This window comes from Rousettus aegyptiacus, unplaced genomic scaffold, assembly GCF_014176215.1.
Source record: "Rousettus aegyptiacus isolate mRouAeg1 unplaced genomic scaffold, mRouAeg1.p scaffold_m13_p_4, whole genome shotgun sequence".
In the NCBI taxonomy this organism is placed as follows: Eukaryota; Metazoa; Chordata; class Mammalia; order Chiroptera; family Pteropodidae; genus Rousettus; species Rousettus aegyptiacus.
The window spans coordinates 104,533,212-104,545,625 of NW_023416307.1; the positions used below are offsets into that span (position 1 = coordinate 104,533,212).

At 41.9% G+C, this 12,414-nt stretch overlaps 1 protein-coding gene across 1 annotated transcript in view; it reads left to right on the forward strand.

Annotated features, from left to right (window-relative positions):
- Positions 1-12,414, forward strand: part of LRIG1 (leucine rich repeats and immunoglobulin like domains 1) — a 110,963-nt gene that overhangs the window by 91,064 nt on the left and 7,485 nt on the right. The window contains exons 10-12 of the mRNA XM_036219903.1: positions 2,006-2,077; positions 2,577-2,648; positions 5,731-5,894. Of these exons, the coding sequence (XP_036075796.1) occupies positions 2,006-2,077; positions 2,577-2,648; positions 5,731-5,894 (308 nt within the window). The remainder of the gene's footprint in view (positions 1-2,005; positions 2,078-2,576; positions 2,649-5,730; positions 5,895-12,414) is intronic.

Here is a 12,414-nt window from a genome sequence, read left to right on the forward strand (position 1 = left end):
GAGAAGTTGGCAGCCCTCTGAAAGCGCTTGGGTTTAGTGCCCCATGTGCTGTTATTTGCTCAGCTAGTTATGTGGTTGGGGAGCCTAAGTTAGCCTGGTGTCTGTGTGTTTGGTTTATTTGTTTTAAAATAAAAGCTTCAGATTGAGAGAGGTTGTGGACTCTTTCAGGATGAGATTGTTTTCACATCCATGCAGACTGCCTTGGAGAGAAAGAAAAGGCAAAGGGGTCTTTGGCCTTTGTGCCCCTTCACCCTCCAGAGGCAGGAAACAGAGCTGGCTTTGTCTGAAGGCTGGACTCATAATTACTGATGGGGCTGCATGAATGGAGGACCCAAGAGAAGGAGTCTGTTCCTGAGGCAGTGGGGGCATCTGGAAGCCCCACTGGTGGGGATGCCCTGGAAGTGGGGGCCCGTGGCGCCCCAGGGAGCAAGTTGAGAAAGCACCTCCTCCTGATGCATTTGATCCTGTCTTCCTGAAGACGGGAATTTCCCCAGGTGGCTCCAGGGGCCCCTTGCAATTAGGTTGAAGCTGAGACCAGTATGGACTGCTCTGACATCTTTGGATTTCTTCAAGGCTCACACTTCCTTTCTTTTCTCCTTTTAGGGAGGGTCTGGTGCTGTTTTTTCTTGTGAGTCCTATTCTTGGTGCGGGTCTGGATATAGAGCTGGCCTTTTGTTCAGATTTTTTTTCTGATTCTCGGTGGGATCTTGGATGAGGAATCTATTCTCTCAACCCCCACTGTGACAGGCTGAACCATATTGGCTTTTGCCAAAGGCTTTCTGCCCTGACCACCTGTACCTGTTGCCTGGAAGTTCCTATCCCAGATCTGGCAAGTCTGAGATTTCCTAGGAGTTGGCTCCCAGCAGTCCAAATTTTTACCAAATCCTAGAGGATAATCCCGATGGGCATCAAAGCTGAAGAGCCCACACAGCTGACCGTCAGCATTACCTTCAGGTGTTCGCAGGCAGACAGTTTTCTGTGCTAACAGGAGTTGGAGGGAACACCTTGGTGGGCTCCCATTAGAGCACCTGATGAGGACAGAAAACTGGAAACTTGATTTTCTTCATTCCCAGTGTCCGGCATACTCTAGGTGTTGTGTTCCTACCCCTTCACCATCCAGAAGTCCAGAAACAGACTTTTCTTTGGATTACATAGCCCAGTGGAAGAAACATTTGTTTCTTCCTTGTGTATTGCAGGGGGCAGATTTTGGTTCCCAAGAAAACTCGGTAGTCGTTGCTAAGGCTGTGGTTGGAATTGCCTGGAAGCAGGAGCCCCTTCTCATGGGTATGGCCCAGGGGCACAGGCAATAGATAACCTACAAGGTTGACCTTCAAGAACATGTCTACATGGGATTTAATGAGCCCGGTGATAGCCTTGGCTCCTGCTAACCAGGCCAAAGCGCAGTAGCCTTCTTGTAGGCAGAGTTGCAGTTTGCTTTGGGGACACTTCAGATGCAAAGAGCTAGGGCACCATCTCAGTGGACCCTGTTTTCTTGCCTCCTTTAGGAACCTTTATCCCCAGAATGCAGTTTTCAAAAGGGGTAGTTTTTGGTTTTAGAGTTTTCATTACCTTCTCTAACTCTGCCTCTTCTCACTGACATGGTGATCAGTCCCATCTCCTATGAGGCCATGGCTAAACTTCACCTGCCCCACCCCCAGCCTTGGGTGGTCCTTGGAGAGAGGCAGCCTGGGTTGGACAAGGTGATTTCCGCTTAACACTGTAAGAGGCCTTCTTAGGCAAGACGGTGCATGCAATTCCATCCTGTCATCACTGTTAAATTCTAATAAAGATAAAAGTATTTCATTTCAGAAAGGGGAAGGCCTGCATACTTCAGACCCGTAAGCTCAGCGCAGGTCAGATTTCCACCTGCCTCTCACTGGACAGACTTATCAAATAGCACTGTCCTAATTGTGTGTTCTCTTTTGCCCAACCCTCCCTTGTCTCTCCCCATCTACCCCACCTCTGCCTCCCTCCCCCTGTTTTTTTGGGTGTTTGGAAAATGCAGGACGCTGTTTGGAAACAAGATCAAGTCTGTGGCAAAGAGAGCATTCTTGGGGCTGGATGGCTTGGAGCACCTGTGAGTATCTTGCCAGACCTTCTCTGACCCCAGGCCTGCCGAATGCGGCTGCCTGGGAAGTCTGCTAGCAATCTAATCGCATCTTTGTAAACTGAGAAACAGACGACTTGGAAATGCCAGCTGCTTCCTTCTCATTATAAGTCGTCTTCAACTTTGGCCTTTATTTTGCCTATGCCAGGAACAGTTACAGAACATATGGCCAGTCGATGAGCACGTAAATTACGCTCTTGGTGTTTGGACAAATGCCCTCTTCCCTCCTCCTGCCCTGCCTCGCCTTTTTACCGGCTCCTTCACAGGCCTCTGGTTTCCTTTCCACTTTCAACAGGGCTCTTTATGCTGGCCCAGGCTGGTACGTCCACTAAAACAGCTTAACAGTGCTGAGTACATGTTGGGCTTAGCCCAGAGGTTTTCCCCTGGTATGGTTGCACCTCTTGGCTCACACAGGGGCTGACTTGAGAATGCCTGGAGTGCTTTGCATAAGTAGAGTATTCTTTTGCAGGAACCTTGGAGAGAATGCTATCAGATCTGTTCAGTTCGATGCCTTTGTGAAGATGAAGAATCTTAAGGAGCTGTAAGTACCTCCAATTTCGAGGACCCGGTTTACATGAGTAGAGAATTTCAGAGTAAGAAGTGCTTTACTTGCATTATACCTTATTTTATGTAATCGCGATCCTTTGTGTGTAAGTTAAAATGTCTTTAAAATAATGCCTTGTGGGTGGCTTATTTTGGATCAAGGATAAGCGTACTTTCTCTTAAAGGACCACATTGTAAATATTTTCAGCTTTGTGGGCCATAGAGTCTTTGTCATGACAACTCAACTCTGTTGTAGCAAGAAGCAGCCAAGTAGATGCCCTTTTATAGAAGGGTCACAATCTTGGAATGAGAGTTCTTAGAACAGTGTATACGTGGATAGATATGTAATGAAGCATGTATATAGCAAAACATTTATTGTAATATCTAAGTGGTGAGTATGTGAGTGCTCATAGTGCATTTCTTTCAATCTTTCTCTTTTTGAAACTTTCAAATACAATGTTGGAAGTAAAAAAGATCTGATTTAATGAGAAAGGGGGTATTTTGAGAGAAAGAGGGAAAGACAGGGAAAGAAGATTCTTTTCTTGGCCTGAGACAGTTTTCTTGTTTGGATTAACTGGGCCCTTCCAGGTGCTTGGACACCTCTCTCCCTGAAATGCTTCAGCAAGGTTCTGGAGGCTCAGCCTTGGCCCCCCGCCTGGGTTTCCATCAGTCGCTGCATGTACCCAGCTGTGGCTGGTCCTGGGCTCGGCTTTCTGATGGGACAAACAGTTCCACTTGGTCATTTTCTTTCCCCATTGGATCAAGGCAGGTTGTACTATGCACTTAGTCATCCTCTGGGTAAATTTCCACAAGCAATGATTAGAAACACACTTTGAGTTGGAATCATGAAAATGCATGATGTAAGCCAGCAGAGTGTTGGGATGGCTGGAGGCGGGAGCTGTGGAAGGCGGTGCCTGTTAGCGGTTGACAAGGCTGCACTTCCAGTTGATGAAGGATGAGTAGTGGGAATCTGTAGAGCTTTGGGGTTGCTGGCAATCCCTTGTCCAGTTTTGAGCCCAGCCTTTGTTTGTCTATAAAGTAATGTGTGTAAGTGGAATGAAGGTCAGGGGGACAGTGTCCTCACTGTCTGGCTCTATTTCCATTCCATCTGTCCTGTTGGTCCTAACTCATTCTTTAGGAAAGCCTTCTCTCCACCCCGAGTGCCCCCTGGCTCCTGAGGTCTGGACTCCTATTTGAGGTGGGTTTCTTTGTGGAAGAAAAGGAAATCCTCTGGGGACCTAGGCCCAACAAATAGACCAAATGTGTGACTTGAGGCTTGACCCTTTCCATACACATTTCTGATTAAGGACAAATGCCAGATTTGTTTTCCCCAATTTGTTACTGTGGCGCCAATGAAATATGTCCCTATCCCCACATAATTGCCTAAATTCTCACAGTGAAGACCCAGTATCTTCCTGTAGACATTCATGTTCAATAGTACCCAGCCGTAGGTGCTTCTGTCAGGGAGAGAGTTCCTTTCTGCTCTTCCCCTAGGCTGACAAGTTTTCCAGTGCCAGGAGGTGTCCTTCCCTACTACTACACACAGCCCATTCTGGGAACATCCCCAGGTGCTGAGCAGGAGTTGGCCCTCTCCTCACAGTGAACTGTGAGAGCCCCTTGGTCCCACAGTAATCAGCATGGCCCTCCAGGTATCTCTAAGCACAGAGCTACCTGCCCATCAAATAAAAATAGAAAATCTAGTGCTGATTTTAGGTCTAACATGGGCAAGCATCCCAGGTATAAAAGCTTTGAGATCGCTTATTTCAGTTTGAAAAAGTACTTACCAAAGTAATTTTAAGTTTAAAATGCCTAACTAATCTGGGAACAATGAGGAATAGGAGGGAAGAGTAGATTTTACTGACTTTAGTCATCCCTGGATTCTTGGGCTTCAGTTTCACTCCTCTTTGCTGTTTACTAGTTTGATAATTTCTCTCTTAGAAGACCTGACTGAAATAGGAGAAAAAAGAAAAATGGTCCACTTGGTCACTGTGCTTGACTGAGGAAAATGGTGGGTGAAGGAGGAGGCTGTTGCCATGCTATTGGCCCATGCGACATTTTGGGATTTTTGACACACTTGCATTCCCTTTCTGTCACGGTGTACTGGAGACAGCTTGTTACAGGGAAGCCCATGTGTTTCCTTTCTCGGTCTTCATCCTTGCTGTGGGCTGGCCTCCATTCTTTAGCTCATGGCCTTGAGGTCTTTCAGGAACAGGGCAGTTAGACTCTTTGGTTGACTTATCTTCGAGTGACTCCTCAGGAAGGAATGTCCACTGAGATGGTGATTTCAATTCTGTTTAAAGAGCTGATCCTCAGTTGCTGAGAAATGAAAAAGAAAATATTCTCTGTTTTGGTTGGAACCTCACAAAACTAAAGTTGTGCATTCTCATGCTCCCCGGGCAGTGGCAATTAACTAACAAGCACTATTTAAGGAGCAAAGCTGAAATCTTCTGGCCTCCTGAGTAGTGCTGGTGTAGAGATAAATATACAGACAAGAGGGAAGCGCATTGGCCAGGCTTACACTTGGGAGAAAACATGCAGCTTTTCCAAATAATAAAAATAAGTCACGTAGAAATAGAGCCCTTCTCAGAACTTGTTTCAGATTTTAGATCAAAGTCCAGACCGAATTTGGAAGCTCCCAGTAGCTTATCAGGAGAGTGGAAACAAGCAGAGAGGGGGCAGTGCTACTCCTCTCTATTTGGTGGTCAAAGGCCAGGAGTGGTTAGCCAGACTCTCAAGGGTCATGTAAGAGCAGTGTCCATCTTAGACCGTGTGTGAACTCCAGGTTGTTGCTACTCAGAGTATGGTCCAGTCAGCATCACCAGGGAACTTACTAGAAATGCAGAATTTTGAATTCCACCCCTGATGTACTGAGCCAGAGATGCATTTTATCAAAATCTCCAAGTAGGTTACATGTACTGCTCTGGGTCATTGGAGAGGAACCGTGAGAAAAATCATTGCCATTCCAATTTGCTGCTGTGAATGACAGAGGCTGATCAGAGGTGATCGATCGTGCTGTATCCTGAGAGAATATTCCTTTTTTTCCAGCCACACCTCAAATGTCCCTTGTATTTTTCTTTCAGCCGTATCAGCAGTGATAGCTTCCTGTGCGACTGCCAGCTGAAGTGGCTGCCCCCATGGTTACTGGGCAGGATGCTGCAGGCCTTCGTGACGGCCACCTGTGCCCACCCAGAATCACTGAAGGGCCAGAGCATTTTCTCTGTGCCGTCAGAGAGTTTCGTGTGTGGTAAGATTATCTTTCTCATTTTTTTTTTCCCCCATGAAAAGCAAGGAGGAGCTCTTCATTATGGGAGCGATTCCTATGATCAGAGTTAAACCCCAGTTCATGGTCACCAATCAGCTGCTGGATGCAATTTATTTCCCACTGGAACCACACATAGTATTTACTGTACAGTTGCCTCATTATGTGGTTCTTGGACTACATGCATTTAATGAGAAGGGAACATGAGTTGGCTCAATTATAGATCAGAATAACCAGTTACAGGAAGATAGTTGTGTTGTTTCAAGAGGGCTCTGGTGCCCGGGTTTAGCTGTGACTTTCCTCAGTGTATGAGGTTGAGCTTTTAATGTGTGTTTCTTTCCAACCCCAAGAATGAGAAGTTAAATACAGGAAGAACAAGTCTCAGGAGAACAGTTGCTAGTAAAAATAATTCCTTAATGTTGACTTACACACTTGCTGTTTCTCCAAACCACTGAAATCTGTACTCGTAGCTTGAAATTCTTTTTTCCTTCTGGTTGTTGTAACATAGCTCTTGCCATCTTTTGACCAGGGGTGGTTGGGGTTTAGCGCACTGGTGCAGATAGGAAAAATGCAACCTCACAGTCTTATGTGGTTAAAGAACGTGATGGATTTTGAGTCATTCCCAGAGCGAGGGTGGGATTCCCAGGACTGGATGGAACTGCTGGGCAGGTGTGAGTCCCTTCCGCCTCTGTCCGTCCTCCCCAGTCTTCCCTGAGCTCTGTGGCCCCTGTTGTGACGATCCTAATAGTAGTAGCTCCTCTAGCTTCGCACCCTTGTGGTCCACTTCCCTGTCCTTTTTGGGTATAGCAATAGCCAGTGTGCCTGCAGAAGTCAAGATACAAGTGCCCTCCTTCCTCCCATCCACCCACCACCAGCACCACCTTCCGAGAGAAGGCTTGCCCACCTTTCTCCTGATACTTAAAAACTCTTATCAGTGTGATAGCAGCTTTTCTTCCTGATAGTCTCCTGGGAACGTCCATGTAGAATGTAAGCGTGTGCTCCCATTCACTAGGATGAAATGGCTGTGCAGTCCATCATTCATCAGGTACTTGGTCATTGACCACTAATACAGAGCCCTCTTTGTTCCCTCTTTCCTGCCGTAGGGCATAGTCTTTCCCTTTGGATGTGCCAAGGTAGGACTTTTGACATGCCACATGTAGCCTCCAGCTGTGGCCCTGGTATCTTTTGGATTACAGCAATTGTTTATCCCACATCTCTCACCTCTGCCTCTGCTTGTTAACTCAGGCTCCCACCAAAACAATCTAGTGTTAATGGGGATCATAAATCTACTGGGCAGGAAATCAAAGGTCCAGGCTCGGCGGGATGCTGTATTCATATTTTATAAAATTGAAATATAATCACTTCCCACACATTGGAGGAATAGCTAGAATCAAAATTTAGGTAAATAGTGTTGGTGAGGTTGGGAAAAAATCTGAACCCTCCTGCAGAGCTGATGGGAAAGTAAAATGGTGTAGCTGCTTTGGAGAACAGTCTATTAGTCTCTCAAACAGCCAGATATAGAGTTACAATATGACCTAGCAATTGTACTCTTAGGTACATACTGAAGAGAATTGAAAATATATGTCCACATAAAAATGTGTACGTGCATGTTTATTGCAGTTACTCATAATAGCCAAAAAGCGGAAATAACCCAAATGCCACCAAGTGATAAATGGATAACTGAAATGTGGTATAACCATACAATGGTGTATCATTAGGCTACAAATAAAGAGTCAATTATACAACACAGAGGAACCTTGGAGCCTTATGCTAAGTGAAAGAAATCAGTCATAACAGACCACATATTGTAGGATTCCAGTCATAGGAAATGTCCAGAATAGGGAAACCTATACAAGTGTAAAGTGGATTAGCACTTGCTTAGGGCTGGAGAGTGATGGAGGGAGAAGGGATAGTAGCTGAAAGGTATGGAGTTTGTTTTTAAGGTGATGAAAAGTGTTTAAAAAATTGACTGTGATGATGGTTGCATATATTTGTGAATATACTAAAAGCCATAGAATTGTGTACTTTAAATAGCTGAATCGTATTTCAATAAAGCTGTTTTTAAAAAGAAATATAATTTATATCCCATAAAATTCACCCCTTTAAAGTGTACAGTTTGATGGTTTTTACAATATTGAAAAGTTGCGTAACCCTCAGTTCTAATTTTGAAAGATTTTTATCACTTCTGAAAGAAACCCAATACCTATTAGCAGTCACTCTCTTCTTCACTGTCCCCAGGCCCTGCAGCCACTATTCTACATTATGTCTCTATGATTTACATATTCTGAATGTTTTATATAAGTGGAATCCTACAATATGTAGTCTTTTGTGATTGGCTTTTTCTAGTTAGCATAATTTTTTTAACAGGTATCAGTACTTCATTCTTTTTTTTTTCTTGGTAGCTGAATAATCAGTGTATGCATATGCATTTTACTTATTCATTCATCAGGTGATGGACATTGAGGTTATTTCTAGTTTTGGGTTATTATAAATAATGCTGCTATGAATGTCGTGTTCAGGTTTTTGTGTGCATTCTCTTGGGGAAATACCTAGAAATGGAATTGCTGCGTCATATAGAAACTACATGTTTAACTTTTTGAGGAACTGCCAGACTGTTTTCTGAAGTGGCTGTTTCATTTTACATTCCCACCAGCAGTGTGTGAGGGTTTCAGTTTCTCTGCAGCCTTGTCAGCATTTGTTCCTGTCTTTTTTATTTTATCTGTGCTGGTCAATGTGAAGTGAGAGTCTCATTTCGGTTTTGATTTGCCTTTTCCTAATGACTAATGTTGACCATGTTGTCACATGTTTATTGGACGTATGTGTTTCTGCTTTGGAACAATGGCTGTTCATATTCTTTGCCCATGTTTTAATTGGGTCATCTGTCTTTTCTTGAGTTCTAAGAGTTCTTTATATATTAGAGATCCTAGACCCTCATTAAGATAATGTGATTTGCCAATATTTTCTCCCGGTGCATTATTTTTTCATTTTTTTGATGGTCAAAGCACAGAAGTTTTAAATTTTGAAGAAGTCCAATTTCTCTATTTTTTTTCTTTTGTCATTTGTACTTTAGATGTCATATCTAAGAAACTATTGCCTGAGACCAGGTCACAAAGATTTATACCTATGTTTTCTTCTAAGAGTTGTATGATTTTAGTTCTTATGTAGTCCTCCAATTTTAATCTTTTCGAAGATTGTTTTGACTATCGTGGTTTCATTGCATTTCCCTATAAAATTTTGGATTAGTTTGTCAATCTCTGTGATTAAAACAATTGGGATTTTGAAATAGGGATTGCATTGAACCTCTAGATTAATTTGAGTATTGCTATCTTAATACTAACTCTTCCCAATCCATCCATGAACATGTGATGTCTTTCCTTTTTATTTCCTTCTTCGTTGTCGTCGTCTTTTTTTTTTTTTTTTTAATCTCTTTCATGATTTCTTTCAGTGGTGGTTTGATGCTTTCAGTGCACATATTTTTTATTCTTTTAGGTGAGTGCCATTTATTTATTTATTTGTTTGTTTGTTTGTTTGTTTGTTTGTTTATTTTCTAATTGCTCGAGCTAGAACCTCCAACAGCATTGAGTAGAAATGAAGAGGACAGAAATCCTTGTCTTTTTCCTGATCTCAGAGGGAAGACACATTTAGTCGTTCACCATTAAGTATGATATTAGCATGGGTTTTTTCATAGATGACCTTCATCAAGTTGCAGAATTTCCCTTCTGTATCTTAATTTGTTGAGTGTTTTTTTCATGAAAAGGTGTCAGAGTTTGTCAAATGCTTTTCGTACATCTGTTGATGTGATCAGGTGGGGTTTTTTCCCTATATTTTATTGATATGGTATAATACATTGAGTTTTGGATGTTGAACCAACTTTGTATTCCTGAGATAAATCCAATGTGCTCATGCTATATAATTCTTTTTATATATTGTAGGGTTTGATTTGCTAGTATGTTTGTTGAAGATTTTTGAATCTACACATATAAAGATCTGTAGTTTTCTTTTTCTTTTTTTCTGTGTGTGTGTATGTGTGTTTTGTTTTATTTTATTTTTGTCTCTTTTGTTAATAGTTAATACCTGCCTCATAGGATGGAGTTAGGAAGTGTTTCCTCCTCATCTGTGTTTTTGGAAGAGTTCATAAAAGAGTGATAATTTTTTTTTAAATATTTGGTAGAGTTCGCCAGTAGTAGCCATTTGGGTCTTGGCTTTTCTTTATGGGAAGTTTTAAAATTATTAAGTCAGTCTCTTGTTACATCTTTGCAAATTTTCTATCCTTGATCAGTTTTGGTAGTTTATTCTTTCTCAGAATTTTAGACAGGTTATCTAATTTATGGGTATACAGTTTTTCATAGTAATTATTCCTGTTTATTGCTATAATATCCCTTCTTTCATTCTAAATTTTATGTATTTTGAGTGTTCCTCTGTGTCCAGCCTTTCGTTTCAGCCTGAGGGATTCTCTTTAGTATTTCTTTTATAAAAATTTTTATTAAATTTATTGGAGTGACATTGGTTAATAAAATAATAAAATAGGTTTTAATTGTACAGTTATATAATACATCTGTATATCGCATTGCGTGTTCACCACCCAAAGTCATATCTCCTTCTGTTGCCATATATTTGACCCCCTTTACCCTTTTCTACACCCCCCTTTCCTTCTGATAACCACTAAACTATTGTCTGTGCCAGTGAGTTTTTGTTTGTTTGTCTTGTTTGTTTGTTGCTTTCAGTTTTATATCCTACATGAGTGAAATCATTTGGTTCTCAACTTTTTCCATCTGACTTATTTCACTTAGTATGATGTTCTCAAGATTCGTCCATATTGTTGCCAATGGCAGTGTTTCATCTTTTCTTATGACTGAGTGATATTCTACTGTATATATGTACCACACCTTCTTTATTTAATCATCTATCGAAGGACATTTCAGTTGTTTGCATGTCTTGACCACTATGAATACTGCTGCAGTGAACATAGGGGTACATATATCTTTATGGATAAATGTTTCCAAATTTTGGGGGTAAATACCAAGAAGAGGGATTGCTGGGTCATATGGTAATTATATCCTTAATTTTTTGAGGAATCTCCGTACTGTTTTCCTTAGTGGCTGTACCAATTTACAGTCCTACCAGCAGTGTATGAGGGCTCCTTTTTCTCCACAGCCTCTCCAACACTTGTTATCACATGTCTTGTTGACAGTAGCCATTCTAACAGGTGTGAGGTAGTATTTCTTTGTGGTTTTGATTTGCATTTCCGTAATAGCTAGTGAAATTATCTTTTCATATATCTGTCAGCCATTCGTATGTCACCTAAATATAAGACCTGAAATAATAAAACTCATAGAAGAAAACATAGTTTCTAAATTTATGGACCTTAGTCTTATGATTTTATGAATCTGACCTCAAAGACAAGTAAAAGCAAAAATAAATAAATGAGACTATATCAGATTAAAAAGCTTCTGCACAGCAAAAGAAACCATTAGCAGAACCAAGAGGCAACCAACTGAATGGGATAAGATATTTGCAAACAACACCTCTGAATATATTTATAAAGCCACTTTAAAATCTTTCTTTAGGAAGCCCAAGATCTGGGCTTCCTCAGGGACAGTTTATTGCCTGCTTCACATGTTTTGTAGTTTGTTGTTGACAGCTGAGCACTTAAAATAAAATAATGTGGGAGCTCTGAAAATCAGAGTCTCCCTCTGTCTTCCCCGGGGTTTGTCATTACTCTTTTTATTACGGTCTGCTTATTCAGTGACTTTCCTGGACAAATGTTATAAAGTCAGCTCTATGCAGCCACTGAAGTCTCTTCCTGGTTAGCTTAGTGGTTAGCAAATGATTGGACAGAGTCCTTAATTCACTTCAACTAATATCTCCCATCCTTTGCCCAATATCTTTATGTTAGGGGTGTGCCATTACTACTTGTCTACACTGATTGTCCATTAGGGTCAGTTGCAGGTAAGAAATTAGGATCCTCTCAGGTCTTTCCTGGGTGTGCACATAGCCCTGTGCATGCATGTGGCCTTCTAGATCTTCAGGTATATGTCGGACCTTTTCAAAGCCCACTTTTGACATTTTAATCAGCCGGTTTTCCATTTTAGTTTTTTAGCTAGCTTCTGTTGGACCCAAGTGGTATTACTGCCTCAGCAGTGGCTGCTATTGTTTTCATCAAATGTCCTGGGGATAGGGCCTCCCTTGCTGAGCAAACTGCATCAGGTCAAATAAATACAAACCCTGAGGCTGGGGCTTTGGGGGAAGCTCCAAAGCCATTCTGCCCCCTCCCTGATCGCTAGGCTGCTGCGTTTCAAGGATGCCATAGAGTTGGGGAGGGAGGGATGGGATTTAGGGTAAGTTAAAATGCCACGAATCTTACTTTTCTTCCTGATCAACACTCTATGGATTGTTGTAGCCTGCCATTATATTCCAGAATTCTGAAAAAGTTGCTTATGACGATTTTTGCTAGTGTTTTCATTGCTTTAATAGAGGTACATATTTTTCCTTATTCTGCCATTCC